Source organism: Electrophorus electricus, chromosome 8, assembly GCF_013358815.1.
Source record: "Electrophorus electricus isolate fEleEle1 chromosome 8, fEleEle1.pri, whole genome shotgun sequence".
Lineage (NCBI taxonomy): Eukaryota > Metazoa > Chordata > Actinopteri > Gymnotiformes > Gymnotidae > Electrophorus > Electrophorus electricus.
In genome coordinates, this window is record NC_049542.1 from 17,838,164 (window position 1) to 17,856,271 (window position 18,108).

Sequence of the window (18,108 nt, forward strand, 5' to 3'; positions counted from 1 at the left end):
TACAGTTTGTTCTGCACAAATGAGTTTTTTCTGCAGAATCAGAAGAATATTTAGAATATTCTGGCAATTACAGTGGGGGTTCATCACTATGTGACATTGTCACGGAAGGCTCCGCCACCCACGAGTTACGTGGTACTGCCCGCCGCGTGCAGGGGATTCGCGTTTGTACTGTTTGTAACCACGCCCCTCGGGACTGCACATACGGGGTTTATTGTTGAATGTCTGTCTGTCTATTTAAACCCTTGTCAGTGTGTGCATTCTCGTTGGTCATTGTCGCTACGTGTGTGTTAATTTTGATCGTTGTAGCCGTAACATTGGTTTGTGTAGTCCCCTGTTAATCTATATGTGTTCTTCGTTTAATGTTAAGTGTAGTCATGTTTGCCATAAGTGTTGTGAGTGTCACCTTTATTATATATGTTTAATGTGAATAAACGTCTGGCACCGTCGAGGATGTCCGTTCGTCCCGCCCTGCGGCACTCGGGCCAGCTACTTTAGACATGTTCTTGCACTAACAAATTCTTGCTTTATTAAATATGAGCACAGAATAAGCACTGAAATACTATTTAGATGTATTGGTAATTCCCTTACTAATGCTGATGCATAAAACCATGGCTTTAAGGTGCTAGGTTAATCAGCAACAACTGCCGTTATCTCTAGGTGCAAAAATATGATAATGGACTACAAGGAATTCCCTGTCTGTTCCCAGGTAAGCAAATGATGGTTCTCATAAGAGTGTTAGTTTGTAATTGTGTAGAAAAAGATTCAGTTTGATTATAGTTTGTATTACTATTATAGTTATTTCTTGACTCATCTGTGTGGCAGAGAGTATCTGAGGGCAGTGGAAAACATTTCTCAGCATGGCAGGACAATACAGATCCAGAATTTATATATATCAGAGACCTCAGCCAACAAAAAGTAGGAAACCACTGCCAAGATATCAAACATCAGCTTCAGCTCATATGTGTCTAAGAATCCAGGCCAAAAGTTATAAAATAGCCTTAGAGATGAATAGTTGATTAGCCCTCTACTCCTCTGGCATGTAGGATGATGCAGAAGCTAAGAACTATGTCTCACAAGTTCTTGTGGGTGCTCTGCTGGAACACTTCTTGTTCAAATTCTTCATCCTAACTGTCAATATTTGTAACATCTTCATCATTGCATTCCAGACCAACCCAGATATTTCCAAGGTGAGAATGGTTTATCTGAATATATCAGATCTGTGTGTGTGTGTGTGTGTGTGTGTGTGTGTGTGTGTGTGTGTGTGTGTGTGTGTGTGTGTGTGTGTGTGTGTGTGTGTGTGTGTGTGCGTGTGTGTGTATATGTGTGTGTATATATGTATGTGTCTATGTGCGTGTGTGTGTGTGTGTGTATGTATGTATGTATGTATATATATACATACACACACACACACACACACACACACACACACACACACACACACACACACACACACACACACACACATATATATTATATATATATATATATATATATATATATATATATATATATATATATATATATATATATATATTTTGCTTGCTTTGCTTGCTTTGCTGAAAAATATACTATTTGTTAGAGCTTGCATCTGACTATGTACTGGCAAATGTTTAATTTCTTCTCATTTCAGATATATGATACTGTGATCATTGTGTGTGAACACACTGCACTTGTCGTCTTTATTTTGGAGATTCTACTCAAGTGGTTTTATGGATTTAGTGTTTTCTGGAAGGTACTGATTTTACCTTTTTCCTGAAACTAAACTACCCCACAGTGTTGGTAAGATCTACTGTATTTGTTATGTGTAATGTGCACTCTCACTTTTGGTATTTTGTTTCTGCAGAACGGCTGGAATGTTCTGGACTTCATGCTCTCCTTGTCTGTGACTGGAAGTATGGTAATGTTTGGACAGGAAGAAACTAAAATTGTTAGGTATGCACTATTACATTGTATTACACTGTAAATATTCCTAATAAAAACAAAAAAAAGTATGGGTATGTCATCCCTTACTACATCAATAAACCTTCTCTTTGCTCTTCCTCTCCTTCTCCTGCCCCGTGGCTCCATCCTCAGCACCCAAATATAACAGTTGCAGCATCTTCATCTCTGCCACCTCCATTTCACGCCTGTCTTTTTTTAGTCAGTGCCACTGCCTCCAAACAAAAAAGCAGGTCTCACTACTGTCTTATAGACTTTCCCTTTCACTCTGGCAAGTACCCTTCTAACATAAATCACACTGCAATTCTACGCCATCCACTCCACTCTGCTTGCACTCTCTTCTCCAACTCTGTCATATTATCCATTACTTTATACACTTGATCCCAATTATGTAAACTCATCCATCTTCATCACCTACACCCCCCTGCAACTTAACCTTTCTGCTGCCATCCCTCTCATTCACACACATGTACTTGTGTACACACATTTTATTCCACCTAACTTTCATTCCTCTTCTCTACAATGCATGCCTCAATCTATTCAGACTCCCTTCAACCTGCTCCTTACTCTCATTGCAAATCGCAATGTCATCTGCTAACATCATAGACCATGGAGACTCCTGCCTAACCTCATCTGTCAGCCTTTCCATGACCATTGCAAACAAGAAACGACTTAGAAATGACCCTTGATGCAATTCCACTTCCACTTTTAACTCATCTGTCATTCCTACTGCAAATCTCATCACTGTCACACTATCTTTAAGTATATTTTGTACCACCTTCACACACTTCTCTGAAACTCCTGATTTCCTCATACAATACTACAGGTCCTGGAATGTCATCTGGTCCAACTGCCTTTTCTCTCTTCATTTTCTTTATAGTTGCCATCACTTCCTCCTTTTAAATTCAAGGCACAAGGTCATCCAACCTTCTCTTTCTCTCATTTTCTTAATTCATCAATTCCTCAAAATACTCTTTCCACCTTCATCAGTTTGGATGTTTGTGTGTACATATAAAAGTGTAATGTGTATGTAAATGTGTAACTAAATAGCATATTATAAATAAATGAAATATTTGCTTATGTACATGTAAAGCTAAAGCATGTGGGGCAATACAGCTGAATGTATTGTTTACTGCTATAGAGTAAGCTATATCTAATAAAATACATTAAGTACTGAGTATTTGAAAATGTACTCATTATGATTTCATGTATTTAATTTTCATGTGAAACTAACTGCCAAGGCTCAATAACTTTCAACTTCCCAACAATCCCTTCCAGCATATTGCAAGTGATTCGTAGTGTCAGGGCATTAGCAATAATGCCAGGATTTTCCGTATTAATCCTTGCCATCATACAGTCTCTTCCCGACATGTCCAGCATCTTCATCATCCTTGGTTTCTTAATGCTGGTATGACTTCATACATCACTGACTTTATTTCAAAAGTCTATTACTTATGCCTTTGTCTTTTGTTTGTGTTTACTATAATATATATGTAAATATTATTGGAGTTGTACTTTTATCTGATCTTTGTCCAGATGTTTGCAATTCTTGGAACTGTACTATTCAAAGCTGCCTTCCCATCAGTGTTCAGCAATCTGACATCTGTACTCTACATTCTTTTTGTCTGCATTACACAAGATGGATGGGCTGGTATCTACCAAGAATTAAAAAGGTATCCAACATTTTCCTTTCTGGTTTAATTAATATGTAAAAGTCTATACTCTAAGATTACCAGTTCATCTGGCCATTTTGGACCATGTCTGTCGTTATGTTTCATTAGAGAATTGAGTTGTATTTGAGCTCCATACATACTCTTGTAAGGCACTTGTCTAATTACAGTATTGTCTTGATTAAGTGTTGAAGGACCTTTGTATGCTGCTTCTCTGTACTTGTGTGCCTTCATCACTGGTGGTGCCTTCCTCTTTGCAAACCTTCTTATTGCGGTTGTAGCCACAAATCTGGAAACAGCAATAACATATTGTGATGAGGCAAGTCTACAATATGCCTTTCCCTTATGAGCTGGGATAATCCATTTTTTCAATGCAACAAACTGTAAAATACAGATTGACCAAGCATATTATTGTGTATGTGTAAATTATGCTTTACCCATATTTTCAACAAAATTTAAAAGTGTTATTTTCCCAGCCAAACTCAGAAGATGACTGTTTGCTCAAGGATCGGAACATCATCCATGTGGATGAAGTGGCTGCCAAAACCAATATGACTAGGCACCAGACACCCTGGACAGATACCTTCCTGGATAACCTGTCAGTGGATATTACTGAGCAGATAGCCTTGGTCATAGGAGCTATTGAAAAGAATGAGAGAGCCTATGTGAGGACTATTGAAGAGCTACAAGCGTATGTTTCCACAAAATCATAAGAAATAAATTTTGTATATAAATGAAAAAATAATTATATATATATATATATATATATATATATATATATATATATATATATATATATATATATATATATATATATATATCTCACACACACACACACACACACACAAACAAACACCTGGATTATAGAATGAATGAAGCATTGTGCTGAGTATAAACATGTTGATCTAGTGTAGTGGACAAGGTCCATAGCCTGTCCTACAACAGAGAGAAGGACAAAGAGATGATCATGCGCAATCAGATGGCTGCCTCCCTGCAGGAAGACTTATTCAGCAATGAGATTGCCATGGGCCGCTCTGGTGATATACTGTCCACCCTTATCACCCTGGAGAAGGTAAAGAGGAGCTATTGTTGTGTGCAAATATTAAGAGATCTGGGAATAGCTTTGAAATATCCAACTGTTCCACTACAAAAACCTGTGGGTTGTAGCTATGTATTTGCTTTCAATTAACTTTTCTGTTTTAGGCTAACATCATAAATTCGTCAGTAAACAGGCCAAACATGTTTACTACAAGCATGGTGCAGAACCATGTCAGACAGCTGTCAGCAGCAGTGACAGCAGCTCATTCCACATCAGCATCTGAACATGGAGAATTCATAGCTGAAATCCATGAAAACTGAGGTGCCCATACAGATTCTGAACAATTCTTCAGAGACCCCAGCATTTCACATTTTTGATCTATCTCAGCTCCTCACACTTGATCAAAGAAGTCAAAAATCCTGAATACCTGTAACACGTTATTGGGAGCTGAGATATGGCAAAAATATGAGCAGTCTGACAGTGTTGGAGAACAGTCAAAAATAAAAAACACTTGACTTCTCAAAATCCCTTTATTTTAAATCTAATTGCTGAAAATCTTGGAAACATGTTAATAAATATTTTACTATCCTGTTCTAGTTTTTCCTCAAAAAAACAATTAAAAAAAAAAAGTTTCCAAATAATAGTTTCCATCTGAATATCCGGGACAGTAATTTCGTTAGGACTATACCCAGATGTACCATGTGGCTGCGTAATGATGAGGTCTTCCAGCACACGTCTGGCCAGGATTCCACTCCATCTAGTTAAGCACTGAACCAGCCAAATGGATGTCATCTTTCATTTGAATGATTAAGGTCCTTAGCATTCTTTTCACAAATGTTGACGTACTGCAAAATTATTTATAGTTAGCTTGGTAGTTCAAAAAAGATGTGGTGGTAGATTGCAGAGATGATGCATCAACTCTCCAAGAATATATGCACACAAGAACCATGGGGAAGACTACTACTCTAGACCTCCAATAAAGGAACATCAAAATATATATACACATGTCAGAACATTTTGCCATAATTTCCACAATTCAATAGATAAATCTTGGTCTCAGTATATAAAGCTGAACTAGAGTTAATTGCAGCTAACAGTTTCTTTGATTGCAACAGCAGGACTAGGTCCAATATGGGTCCAAATGTAGCCTTTCTCTGGGCGAATAGGTATTGTTGGAAAGGGACAGCTTCTTGACTTGAAGTATTCTGATGGAGCATGGCAGACAAATTCAAGGAATTCCATTTTCCTGGGCAAATCCTCTTCTGGACCTAGCCAAACAAAATACATGTTTAAAAGTATGTTCATTAACAATCAAACCCAACAGATCAAGAATAATATAGTGACGTACCAAGTATATAAGTGCCTGGATCAAAATGATCCCTCTGGCTAGACTGTGTAGGGATTAGCCAGGTTAATGCAGCGCTCTTCTCACAGTACTGGTCCTGAACAAAACCACGAATCTGTGCAAAATAAGGTTTACCATCCTCTTCGTCTATAACTTTTACGACATCCCCTATTTGATAATAAACACCCTGATGGAAGAGAAAGAAAAGCTAAATAAGTGAAACAGAAAATTTTGTATTAGGCTTATTACGGTGCATTAACGTCTACCTTATAGAAGATCGACTCGGATGTGATGATTGTCGACACAGACTCCGGAGCTTTGATAGGCTGCGGGTGGAAAGTATCATCACTAACTTTGTTTAAATTTGAAGAAATTTCAGGGACGAAATTATAAAGTGTTCTCTACGAAGATCGCTTACATTTTTTAATTTAAAAATGTGCCGTCTGCCTTTTCCTTTGGTCGAAACTTTCTTCTCAGAAGCAGGCGCCTTGTACTTGGTGCTTCTCAATCGTGCAGACCGTCTGTGGATCTCTTGTTTGGACTAGAAACAAAGTGCAGCAAAACATAAGCTACAAAAAAATCTATTCACATTTTGCTTTTTCAACAAAAAATACTAATTGTTCAATTTCAACAAAGCCCTATTTTAAAACAAAGTAACTTCAAACCTGCTTGCCCCCGCCATTATTCTGCTGGATGTTGGACGACGCCGACAACCCTGATACTCCTGTGACACTGCTTTTAGCTGTACAGTTGTTACAAAGGATTTCTCCCTGATTTCCCTTTCTCCACATCGACGACGAGTTTGTTTTGCAGACAGAACAGCATGGCTTTAAACCCAGCGGCATTTTTGCTTAGAACGAGAAGCCCACTACCTAGCTAGTAATCTATTATATTTGCTTGCTTGCTCGCTAGCGAGCCATCGAACAAGTGTAAAACGTTGTTTTTTTCCAGTCCTCGAGATGCTTGCTTGCTGATAAGAGACACTTTGTGCTACTAAAATCTACTGGAAACAAAACTAACCGATAAACTTACTCATAAAATAATAATAGATGTATATGATTTCGAAGTATAGCTACTGAAACAACAAACCCCATCAACACATACTGCCCTCCATCATATCGTACGCATTCTTCGTTCGTCACGTCAGGCAAACCGGAAACTGTTTCAAAATAAAAGTGGCATTTATTCGACATTAGCAGACGCGTAAAATTGTTATTTAAACCAAAACGCAAATAATATCATTGCATGGTGATGCATCTTGCAACAATATTACTTCGAATAGTGTATATCAAATAAAAGTAAAGATATTTTTATTCTTGGTATTCTGGAGGTAGGTACCCTTCCTACCACAAGAATACCAAGGCCTGAATCACTGACAGATTTTAATTTGAGTAAACCTTTACTGATTTAGCACATTATACTGATATAGCACAGTTTTATTTACTGCACACAAATTAGAAATTTGTTTCTTTTTCTATAAATCAGAAAGGTCAAAGTGGAGTCTATGGAAATGCAAATGCAAAGTTAATGGTTATCCTAGCATAAGAATCTAATACAGTAACACTGTAGTGGTAGTAGGCACATAGAAATTGTTCTATCATTTAATAGGGTTCACTTGAAAATATAGAACATATCAGTTAAAAGAGTGTTTTAGAAAGTAGATATTCCATGTATCTAGAAGCCTGAAATGACATGTGTCTTATCATTTAAACAGCCTTAACCAAGATGCATTTCTCCTATGGGCTTCCAAAGTGTTTTTCCAAAACCTTTCCAGGTAAAATGTATTTAACTTCTATTAAATATTAACTATGGCCACATAAATGAATCAAGGCATAACAACTAGCAATTTATATATATTAGCAATATAGACATTACCATTTTAATTTGGAAAGCTCTTTGCTTTGCAGAGTATAATCCATCATAAGCCTACCTATCTACCATAAAATAAATCCAAGCAATAACCTAATCCTGATGGGGTTTGTCTATGAAGATACAAAATGCTTTTAAAAGGATTTATGACATATCAGAAATTTATTTGAACAACAATTTCCAATTCATTACATGAATGACTTAATATAAAATATGAATTTGAAACTATAAATAACACTAAACAAATATATATATATATAAAAGAGAGAGAGCTCACACTCCTCGCCTTGAAGCTTTCTCTGGTTGATGCAGTAGTTGATCCTTTAAATGTAGAGTTGGTCCATATTACAAGCCCTCAGGTCACAGAGCTGAATTTGCATTAATCAGACCAGGTCCTCCTGTTCCTCCCTTTCTACAGCGGGATCAGCTGGCTGGAGATCACAGTTGGTCTTATGAGGAGCAGAGCTGCCGTGCTCTACACAGCAGCAAACCTCTTCCATGTCTGAACTGTCTGCATTCCACTTCCATCAGTCTGGGTCTCTCCAGCTCCTCAGTCTTTTTAATCAAAGAGTGGTATTTCTGGTCAGGTTTTACCACTTCGATCTCCCCCTTCTGGAGCTAAAGAAGTTCCTGTACCTCATCAGAGATGGGGGGGTGCACAGGGGCTGATATCTGCAGACGCAGATGGGATCAACACAACACTGAGGGTTCATGTCATGCCAGGCCATGATGTTTCCAAGCAGGTTGGCATTAGCAAAGGCGACCAAACCTGGGGCATCAGTGTTGGAGTCTATGTCAGTGGGAGCATACTGGCTAGTGATGGTGCCCAGCCTCATGAAGCTGTCATCCAGCTCCAAGAGCCCAGAGCTGCTGAGTGAGGAGCAGGGACAGTCCACAGGGTGGACAAGAGGCTCTGATCTAGAAGACAGAGATGAGCCAATGGACTCTAGGGAGGTCTCATTACTAAGCACATGCTGAGGCTCTGAGTCCAAGGCTAGTCCACACTCCTGCAGGGACAGCTGAATAGTCAGCAAGGTGTTCAGATCATCCTCATCCAGAGAATCAATTGCCTACACAGAAACAGAGCTTACCATTACATGCACTCTAGGTGTTATTCTTGGCTGAAAACAGAAAACTAGTTCAAAATCTAGTTCAATACAACTTGTTAAATAAGCATGAAAAAAATAAGCATGATATAAAACATAAGTTGTCACATATTTTGAGCTTAATACTAGTGGTTAAGAGATTGTCATTTTATTTATCACAAAGTCTGACTGGAATGGCCCACTCTCAACAGCACTACTCAAAAAATATTAAATAGCATTGAGATATAATGTGAAAAGTTAAGAGAACTTCAGTCATAGCTGCTGAAGTTAAATTAGAAATATTCCGATAAAAATGCAGAAGGTAAACTCACTATGGTGACACTCATTGAACCATTACCTTCCTGAGAGTCTATGAACATACAACACAAACTTTAATTGTCACAGAACTAGGGGAATCATTTTGTTTGGCACCAACTGAAATCCTCTAAGCATAACTAAGGTACTGCTGTTGGGGTCACTTGGTTCAGGCATGTTGCTATGGAGACCATGTAGGCTGAGCGTGCCTACATCTGTACTGAAACTCAGTGTAATCCTGCACCAAGAAGACAGACATGCATGATGCGCATCAGACTACCACTTGCCTCAAATGTTAGGGGTCACATACCTGACTCTATATGGAACATAATATTAAAATCCAAGGTATAAATAGTGGTTAAAAGTAGTATTTATATACTATATAACTGTTTTAAATGCTATATTTAGAGATGCCAATAGCCTGTAGTTACAGCCTTTGTAATCTATATTCCGTAACACTTTATATTCATGAATAGATATAAAAACAGAATTGTTTATTATCTACTATAAAGGAAAGGAAAATCTTTGTCTCTACTAAAAATTTACTGCTAAACTAGCAAGGGTCAAAAGAAAAAGCATTATGCCACAAGAAATATAAATATTAAATCCATCCACACTTTTGCTGTCAGAGACATTGCATCCAACAGACACATGATTTCGGTTGCATTGTAATAAAGACATGCCAAAGCAAACTGATGACATGTAATAAGCAGACAATAGTGCATGTCTTAACAATAACTTCTAATATAGTTATAGCTCACAGCACAGCACAGCACACATGCAGTTGATCTACCAAAGACAGTTATGGATACACTGAAATATCAGCCCACTGAATGCAAGAAAAAAAGCTTTCAGATGAAAGAGTAAAACTGTCAAAGATTTTGAACAAAAAAGTTATCCTCAGTTTCAATTATAATGACAATTAGAAATGGTGGTAAAAAGCACTGATGCATTCAATCATCATGTCTGAGTGTGATGCAGTTCCTTAAAAGTAAACAGATCAATAGACCTTTGAACAGACTGACCATGTGTTTCTCAAATTAATAGCAATACAATTCAAATATTTATTTTTTAAAAATAAATCAAACTCATACAAAAGTCTAGTACAAAAAAGGAAAATTAATTTTAAAAATGGCACTTGGTTTTCAATTTCAATTTTCTTGGTTTTCAAATGTTGTGAATTTTGGCTTCTTTTTGGCCAAGAAGTGTAATTTTAGTGCATCACTCTAAGGAATAGTAAAGAACTTAACCTAAGTAGTAAATCATATGGAAGTGGACTTAATTATAAGAGGATTCATGTACAATTGACTGAAATGGCTCATAATCTGAGACTTGCTAAGATGAAATTTCTTCAGTTTAATAAAATGATGAAATGGAACCATGAAGTCCTGATAACATTGTGTAAAAACCGATGGACAAATACAGAGAAAATGTGAATGATATTTTTCTTGTGAATGTGGTGAATTAATATAATTACAAATAATTGGACAGAAATTAATCTTTTGTTTTCTTTCTTTGTTGATGGTGTTATCTGCAGTACCTGCTGCTGGTCTCAAACTCTCGGCTTTCCCTGTGTTCTCTCCCTCCCAGTACTGAGTGACTCTTCAGCATCTTTAGACACTCAATGGGACCTTGTGGCCCACTCATGTTAAAAAAACCTCACGCAAAGACAAATCAACAACTAAGAGAGACTAAAATGTCAAAGGAAATGGCAATGGGAATCCTTGTAGCTGAGATCCCCACCAGCAGAAAAGATTGAACAGTCCACAGTGGGAGTGGAGAGGTGCATAAATCCCAGCAGGTTGAAGGCAGCCAGGCTACGCCTACAAAGGCGAACCGCTCTCTCACACTTTGCCACGTGGCACCAGTGGATGGCTGGGTTGTTCTCCATAAAAGCCTACAAATGGAAAAGAAAATGGCTTATTCAAACCATCACAAAATCATATATCATGCACTTCATCTAAGCAAGGGAAGGTTGAAGTAAAAAAAAAAAAAAAAAAAAAACAATCATACAAACTCAACATGTATGTGGAACATCTCGTATGAAAGACCATGGTAAATTAAAGGCACCAAGAGACAAAGTGGTTTCTTTCTTATGTCAAAAGTTCTTTGTTGCAGAAATAACTCGTACCTTAATGTCAAATTGCGGGTACCATTTATCCATCTCCCTCGAGACCACGCTCTCAATTATGTCTATTGGAACTAGCTAAGAGCAATCAAGATATTATGAGCCTTCCCCTCCTGGATTTTCACATTTAAAAACCTGGCCCAAAATTTTAAAAAAGCCTTGTTAGTTTTTTGTTCATGAACTTGCTTTAAAGTGTGTTTTAATAACATAAGTCACATTGCCAAAATCTCAATATAACAAACATGATCATCTACAATTAGGTCCTATTTAATATTGACATTCAAGGAATTTGGTATATAAAGCCAACATTGAAAAAACCCATCCCTTAAATAGCAGAAGCCATACCATGAGCACGCAGGTGCCTCAGCCCAGAAAAGAGGGGTCTGGAGCATGTCTGTTGTCTCCATGATCAGCATGTTCTTCATATGCCACAGATCCTGAAGCTTCAGCTCCTCATACAGCTAGAGTGGAATAGAGAAAGAGACAGGGAGAGAAACACACACACACACACACACACACACACACACACACACACACACACACACACAGTGAGTGAACGACTGAATGTAAGGGTTACCATATTACTCACTCACTCTGACAGAAAGGTGAGAAATAATCAGAGAAAGAACCTAATGAGTTTAATGAAAATCTAAAATACTGACTACACTGGGTCACAAACACTATACTACTATCAATGTGCAGCAGCCACTACCAGCAGAAGTTAGGCAGCTCTCCACTTAATGTGAATGAACCTTTCACTGCCACATCAGGGAGCAGAAAATTACCCTGCCTACTTTACATAAAGAAGCAATATCTGCAGGTGACAGCACCAACAGAGCTAATAAAAATGCACGCACACACACATACACACACAAACAAAATAAATGTTAGCTCTGCCAACATATTTGAAATTCCTCTCATCTCTCCCTTTCTGTCTGTTTCTAGTTTTGCCAAGATATTTGAAATATACCACCAGTTGGTCCTCAAATGGTTGAAGCATTTCTGGGAATAGTGCAAACGTAACTGCCCAGAATAAATGCTTTTGAGGTTTTTCCAAAAATGAATGGATGGATGGATGGATGGATGGATGGATAAAAAGAAACAAAAAAGGAGGGGGGGAAGTATTATAAGCGATGCGCACCTCTCAGCGGTCCCCAGCAGGGTCCTGGGAGAACACCGTCTGAGACTCCAGACTGAGAGCCAGCTCCTTATAATGTTGCCTCTCAGTGCAGTCACACAGGGTCAGATGGTCCTCATTCTCCACAAATAAGTCTGCTTTGCTCCTCACCAAACCTCAGCAACACAGGTATGATCAATGCATTTTATGGTAAATGGAAACCTTTTTTGATGAAAAACACCTCACTGAATGGAATTTTAACTCTCTCATTAGAAAGCAGTATTCTCCTCTAGGTGGTGCTACTGGGAAAGCTACAATGGTACTGTGTCATATTGGTACTTCTCCAAGATGACACTGTGTCCTTGCTTTTGTTAGTCTTGGCCACCCAGCCAACAATAATTTTGGAAACGTGATAGGGCACTGAATCCCACTATGACTCCTAAGTCAAAGGTTCCTTAATGTGAGACTATATGATGCTAAAGTAAAGAAAACATGATAACACTCCACAGGCGGACACCTCACATGTAACATTCATGTCACATCAAGTTTTCAACAACGTGATTTTGAAATATCACAAGGTACTCGCAGTCATGACATGTAGCAGTGAAGATCACATTACAGTGTCATGTCTACGTTGTGTCGCTCTGCTTTCTTGGTCTAACCCACCAAAGCGTTTTCACCTCCACGCAGCTCTTCATGTCGGCCATGGCAGCGTAATGCAGCAAGGTGCTCTTGCTGCTGTCATTGGCATTGACGTCAGCACTCTTGTAATCACTCTGCTCCAGCCTGGTGCCAGTCCACCACTGCATCATCCGCAGGCAGTCGTCACAGTGATGCATATCCTAGTGTAGCCATGTAAGGCGTGGCTGTAGGGCTCCCTCACCCATCACTATATGAGGGCCCATGCACAGTACATGCTGCAAGGTCTTGTCCCGCACATTGCGATTGTTCGGGTTGCCCACCTGCAGGTCCTTCCTGTTCTGCAAGGAGGGGGCAGAAATGGATTAAGCCCTGAAAGTCAGAGCCAAAAGAAAGCAAGTTTGTGATGTATGAAAAAACGACCTCTAACTAAACTGCTGCGAACCACAGCATGACTTTACATATAAGCTTTGATATGCTTAGTGAGACCTGTTTCAAATTGACCTGGCTTTAGAAGGTAAAAACTAGATTTTTTTTGTTGGAATGGGAGGTATATGAGTCATTATTACTGCACAGTAAAAATATCACTTATGAACTTCAACCTTGGCACTAGTAAGGGATCAATACTCAGACAGTAACCAAACCAGGCAACACAGGGCACTTGAGATAATCAGAAGACTGAGCAGCCACATCCGAAGATTGTGTGCAAGAGTGTATCAGGAAGCATCATAAGCACATTAACACAGATCACAGCTGGACCCTCCACTGCCAAGGTGAGGGCACTCTATGTTTCATGGCCAAAATGATAGCAAAAGACAACAGGCCAGATCTTGGGGTAATTTGCACCATCTTCAGGGTCAGGAGTGAGCTCAGCGCTCGACTGAGCATGAGGTTGTTCTGTATGACTCAGTGCTTTGTTCTGTACAAAGGACTTTGTTCCAGGAAACCAGGGTTTAAGTGCTGGCACTGGGAGTTTATTAGTTAATGTAACTCCAAACAGCAGTAATTCCCCACAATCTCTGCAATGTCTTAAGTTTTCTTAAACGCCCTTTTTGCTTTCTGAGTAAGTCTGAAGGGCTCAGAGCTTAAACAGATGTTAACATAAAGATCAAAGTCTTACTTAGGTTGGTGGAGGTGTTGCCCATAGCCAGGCCTATAGGGTCACCCCAGAGCACCCCATGCCCACACTCTCTCCACAGCGGTCAGCTTGGGAGGACTGGCACGTGCTTCTGGTCCTGTATCAGCCAGCCATTTTTTAGTAAAACACAGCCCATAAAAAAAGAAGTTAAGTCACATATGTAAGAATGTGCAATAGAATATTTTGCATATAACACAAAAGCAGCATTACTTCATCATTAAGGAGACCGCAGCTTAGACAGATGGAACAGGCTAATATCTTAATTTAACTTTAAACTGCTTTGCCTCAACATACAGGCTATACTGAAATGTGGCAACTACCCATTAAGCTTTCTTAACCAACTGACTGTGACTCTGAACCTGGCAGGCTCTTTCAGACACAGGTTAATCAGCGATCATTCCTACATTTGCAAAAGTCTATGATTTCTGACCTAATATAAACATGATGTAACCCCAGTGTCCTGCGAAAACTCACTGTTATCACCATCCGAAGCTGCACGTAGCCTGGGCGTAACTTTGGACAACCAGCTGTCATTCTCAACTCATGTTTCTAATCTAACCCGGTCTTGCAGAATTCTCCTTTGTAACGTACGAAGGATTCAGCCTTTTCTCTCACAGGAAGCTACCCAGGTGCTTGTGCAGTTTCTCGTGATCTCAGAGCTAGACTACCGCAACTCCCTACTTGCTGGTCTTCCTCTAAGAGCCATAAGACCTCTACAACTTGTCCAGAATGCAGCAGCACAACTGGTCCTCAATCTTCCAAAGTTTACGCAGAAATGCTATTACAATGCTAAGCACCTTAGCAAGACCCAACCTACCTTTTTGTAAAATAATATAGTACAGTCAAATGCATCAACTCTGCATCCTTGGCATACAGGGAGACTAGCTCCACCCTCTGGGTTCAATTTGATGTAATTCCATATGCCATTCTTGCGGCTCCTCATGTTAATTTCTCACTTTTGGAAAAAGCAACATCAGGCAGAATAAAAAAAATGTTGCAGATTATTCACCACTATAAAACTTCTAAGCAAAAACAAAAAAAAACCCTGACGAGTATCTTCAACTGAAAGAAATTTAGGCTAAATTTCCAGTGTTCACATGAACATGACAAAAACACAATGACAGTCCCATAACCATGCTCAGCAATACCCTTCTAGAAGTACCAATAAACCCACACATACCACTGGCAGCATTTCACTAGCATTCATTTTACACAGCATCATTTATAAAATAAAACCATAATGACTTTGTGCCAAGGTTTAGCCTTTGCTGTCTTTTTATTTGCAGTCTTTTCCTTGTGGCTGTACATCCTGTCCTCTCATTACACTACAGAATGTATTTAAAATGCTCACTTTGAACACTTGTATATAATTTAAAAATATAACCTGCATGCAGCAGTACATAGACTCTACCACAGCACAGATCACACAAACCTAAATTAGGCACTGAAAAAATCTTTGTGTCAGCCTGTTACATGAAATACAGCATACACCAAAAGAACACAAATGGTACAAAAACACAAAACCACACAAAAACTTAGAACTAAAAAAAAAGACAAAATGCAGGCAGATTTTGGATGCAATCCACACCATAACAGACTTTTTAAAAGACATCCTCCCAAGAAGGTAGGACACTTTTAGTGTTTTACATGACTTTTAGTGTTTTACATAGCTTATTGGGGACCTTTCCAGAATCAGATTCATATCAGCATAACTTGTAAGCTACTATCAAGGATGAGTCAAGTTTACAAAATTTAAAAACTGAACATAATGCATATTAATTCATACATTTAATATAAAGGCATTTGATTTCAATACACTATTCCATCATTTGGAATAATAACATACCCTTAATTTTCACCCTTACACAAGTTCCAATAGATCACGAGTTTGGTGGTAGGATTTGTTGCTTCGTATCACTGATTGATAAAAAATAAGGAAGACATAAGTAAACCTTAATTTCAACAACCTTCTTGGGTTTCGTCAAAGCTAGCATGTAACGTAACTCCTCAGAAGTAAATCAATCAACGGAGAGCAGCATCAAATGAGCTTGATAGATAAACCAGTGCACACCTGAGTGGAGTTAGCTCCATCTCATCAGAACTTACATCACCGCTTGACTAGACAGTACCTAGCTAGATAGTTTATCTTTATTTAAAAATAATAATTATCAGCCTAATCAAACACAATACATCTACCAGACAAACGCTAAATATCTTGAAGTAGGCTACTTAGCAATCTTAGTCCCCGCGCAGTCTGACATACCCTACTGTAAAACCTGTAAAGCTACCACAGACACACAAATACTAATAGGTCTAATGTCAGAGATGCTTAATATACTATGCGCAGGCTAGATGACTGTGTTGTATACTGCGTGTTTCACAACGCCGTAATACCGTGCAGCGTACACTGACCGACACTTACGTTTGAAGGAACCTGACTCTTATTTCATAGGTTAGTAGGCTTCTTCTTCTGTAGCCTTTTGGACAGATTAAGCACTGCAACGCTTAATACTACCGCCTCCCGTTCGTATTGTAATACGGACGCTGTTACAACTAACTATTTCAAAAGCCGTGCAGCAGGCAAGATGTCTCGGGCCTTGCTTTGCTGTCACATGTGTCAAATGTTATGGCTCTCTGTTTGACGTCCTTATTAATAATCGGTTATTGTGTGTTTTAACTTAGGCTAGAGGGAAAATAACAAAAAGCCTTTCCACATCCCTCTCCCACATAGTATGAATCCCACTTTATTGCCTTGATGGCTCATTTGCTGTGCACTTCTAACAAACCTTCAGTGAGGCTTTGTGCTATTTGGATTCAGTGAACATTGCTGCAGCTGAATGAGAGCAAAGGACACTACGGCTGGGTTTCATTTCTCCCACCCATACTAACTGATAATCCATTATGTAGTCAGTTTTTCTTTTACACATCCACTCATTACTCCACTAATGAATAATATTTGTGATCATTTTCATGAGGCAGTCACAGCACATAATTAGTCAGCAAAAAAGTGCTTTAAATTAATGATATTAATCACATCTAAGACATTTGGTTAGAAAAGATTTTAAAATATTATCTGCCGGGACCATGGCACATGCATCCCTTTCACTGAATGCTGTTCACTGCAGAATCCTACTTAGCATTCTTGTGGAGTATGCTGGAAAGGTTTGACATTAAAAGTAGAGCAGAGTCTCTTCTGCTGTTAATGGCAGAATAGTTTTAGCATGAAGATAAACATGAGCATTATCTACTTGAATTCCACAGAAGGTCAGTGCCTTCACATTGTTGTAAATCCCCTAGTGCTACACTTACAGATTTGGACTTGCACAGGCTAAGCCAAGTATAGAGTCATCTCAAACAGTACAAATCCCACTGTACATTCAGTATACTGCAATAACTGAAGAGGAAAAAAAACAAGACCATTACATAGCTGCATTTTTCATTTATTCCACATACAGGTATCCTAGGAAAAGTAACGAAGAACCAACTGTCCCTCAGCACGCCGCAATCAAATTAACAGACATAGATGACAGAACACAACATAATTATTTTTGAAAAATAGCATAAATGATAAAATATCAACCACTGACAAAAACCAGCTCAGATAAAATACACTTTGATAAGATCACTGTTACAACCATAGTTTCTGCTCACCACAGGCTAAGCCCGATACCCTACATTCACACAACATTCAAGCCTTGAGACGTTAAACACGTCTGAAACTAACAATTAAGTTAAATAATTGTAGTTATTAAAAAGGTCGTACTAAGGAAAGATTTGCCAGTGAGGCCGTTTAAAGCCAAAGGGACAGGGCTCTGGGGGAAAAGG

At 38.7% G+C, this 18,108-nt stretch overlaps 3 protein-coding genes and 1 long non-coding RNA gene across 4 annotated transcripts; 1 reads left to right on the top strand and 3 right to left on the bottom strand.

Moving 5' to 3' along the window:
* Positions 1–673: 673 nt before the first annotated feature.
* Positions 674–5,586, top strand: LOC113578419 (cation channel sperm-associated protein 4-like). The gene is made up of 11 exons (XM_035529466.1): positions 674–706; positions 1,044–1,187; positions 1,631–1,732; positions 1,844–1,932; positions 2,819–2,927; positions 3,296–3,346; positions 3,475–3,611; positions 3,795–3,927; positions 4,085–4,299; positions 4,518–4,680; positions 4,812–5,586. Exons 1-11 carry the CDS (start codon positions 674–676, stop codon positions 4,965–4,967), a joined length of 1,332 nt encoding a protein of 443 aa, XP_035385359.1. The 3' UTR covers positions 4,968–5,586.
* Positions 5,164–7,124, bottom strand: gatad1 (GATA zinc finger domain containing 1). Its single transcript, XM_027011669.2, has 5 exons — positions 6,658–7,124; positions 6,411–6,533; positions 6,259–6,318; positions 5,996–6,179; positions 5,164–5,915 (listed from the first exon to the last, which is right to left on the bottom strand). The coding sequence occupies exons 1-5, from the start codon at positions 6,835–6,837 to the stop codon at positions 5,728–5,730; spliced, it is 735 nt and encodes a 244-aa protein (XP_026867470.1). The 5' UTR covers positions 6,838–7,124; the 3' UTR covers positions 5,164–5,727.
* A 1,024-nt stretch (positions 7,125–8,148) lies between these two features.
* Positions 8,149–9,914, bottom strand: ankib1a (ankyrin repeat and IBR domain containing 1a). The gene is given in 7 exon segments (XM_035529467.1): positions 8,149–8,374; positions 8,376–8,518; positions 8,520–8,562; positions 8,564–8,931; positions 9,279–9,319; positions 9,405–9,537; positions 9,879–9,914. Coding segments are annotated over 7 exon segments (894 nt in total). The 3' UTR covers positions 8,149–8,244.
* A 486-nt stretch (positions 9,915–10,400) lies between these two features.
* Positions 10,401–13,369, bottom strand: LOC113578440. Its single transcript, XR_003410746.2, has 3 exons — positions 12,531–13,369; positions 11,735–11,850; positions 10,401–11,158 (listed from the first exon to the last, which is right to left on the bottom strand). It is a non-coding gene; the product is annotated as an uncharacterized LOC113578440 (long non-coding RNA).
* Between the last annotated feature and the right edge of the window lie 4,739 nt (positions 13,370–18,108).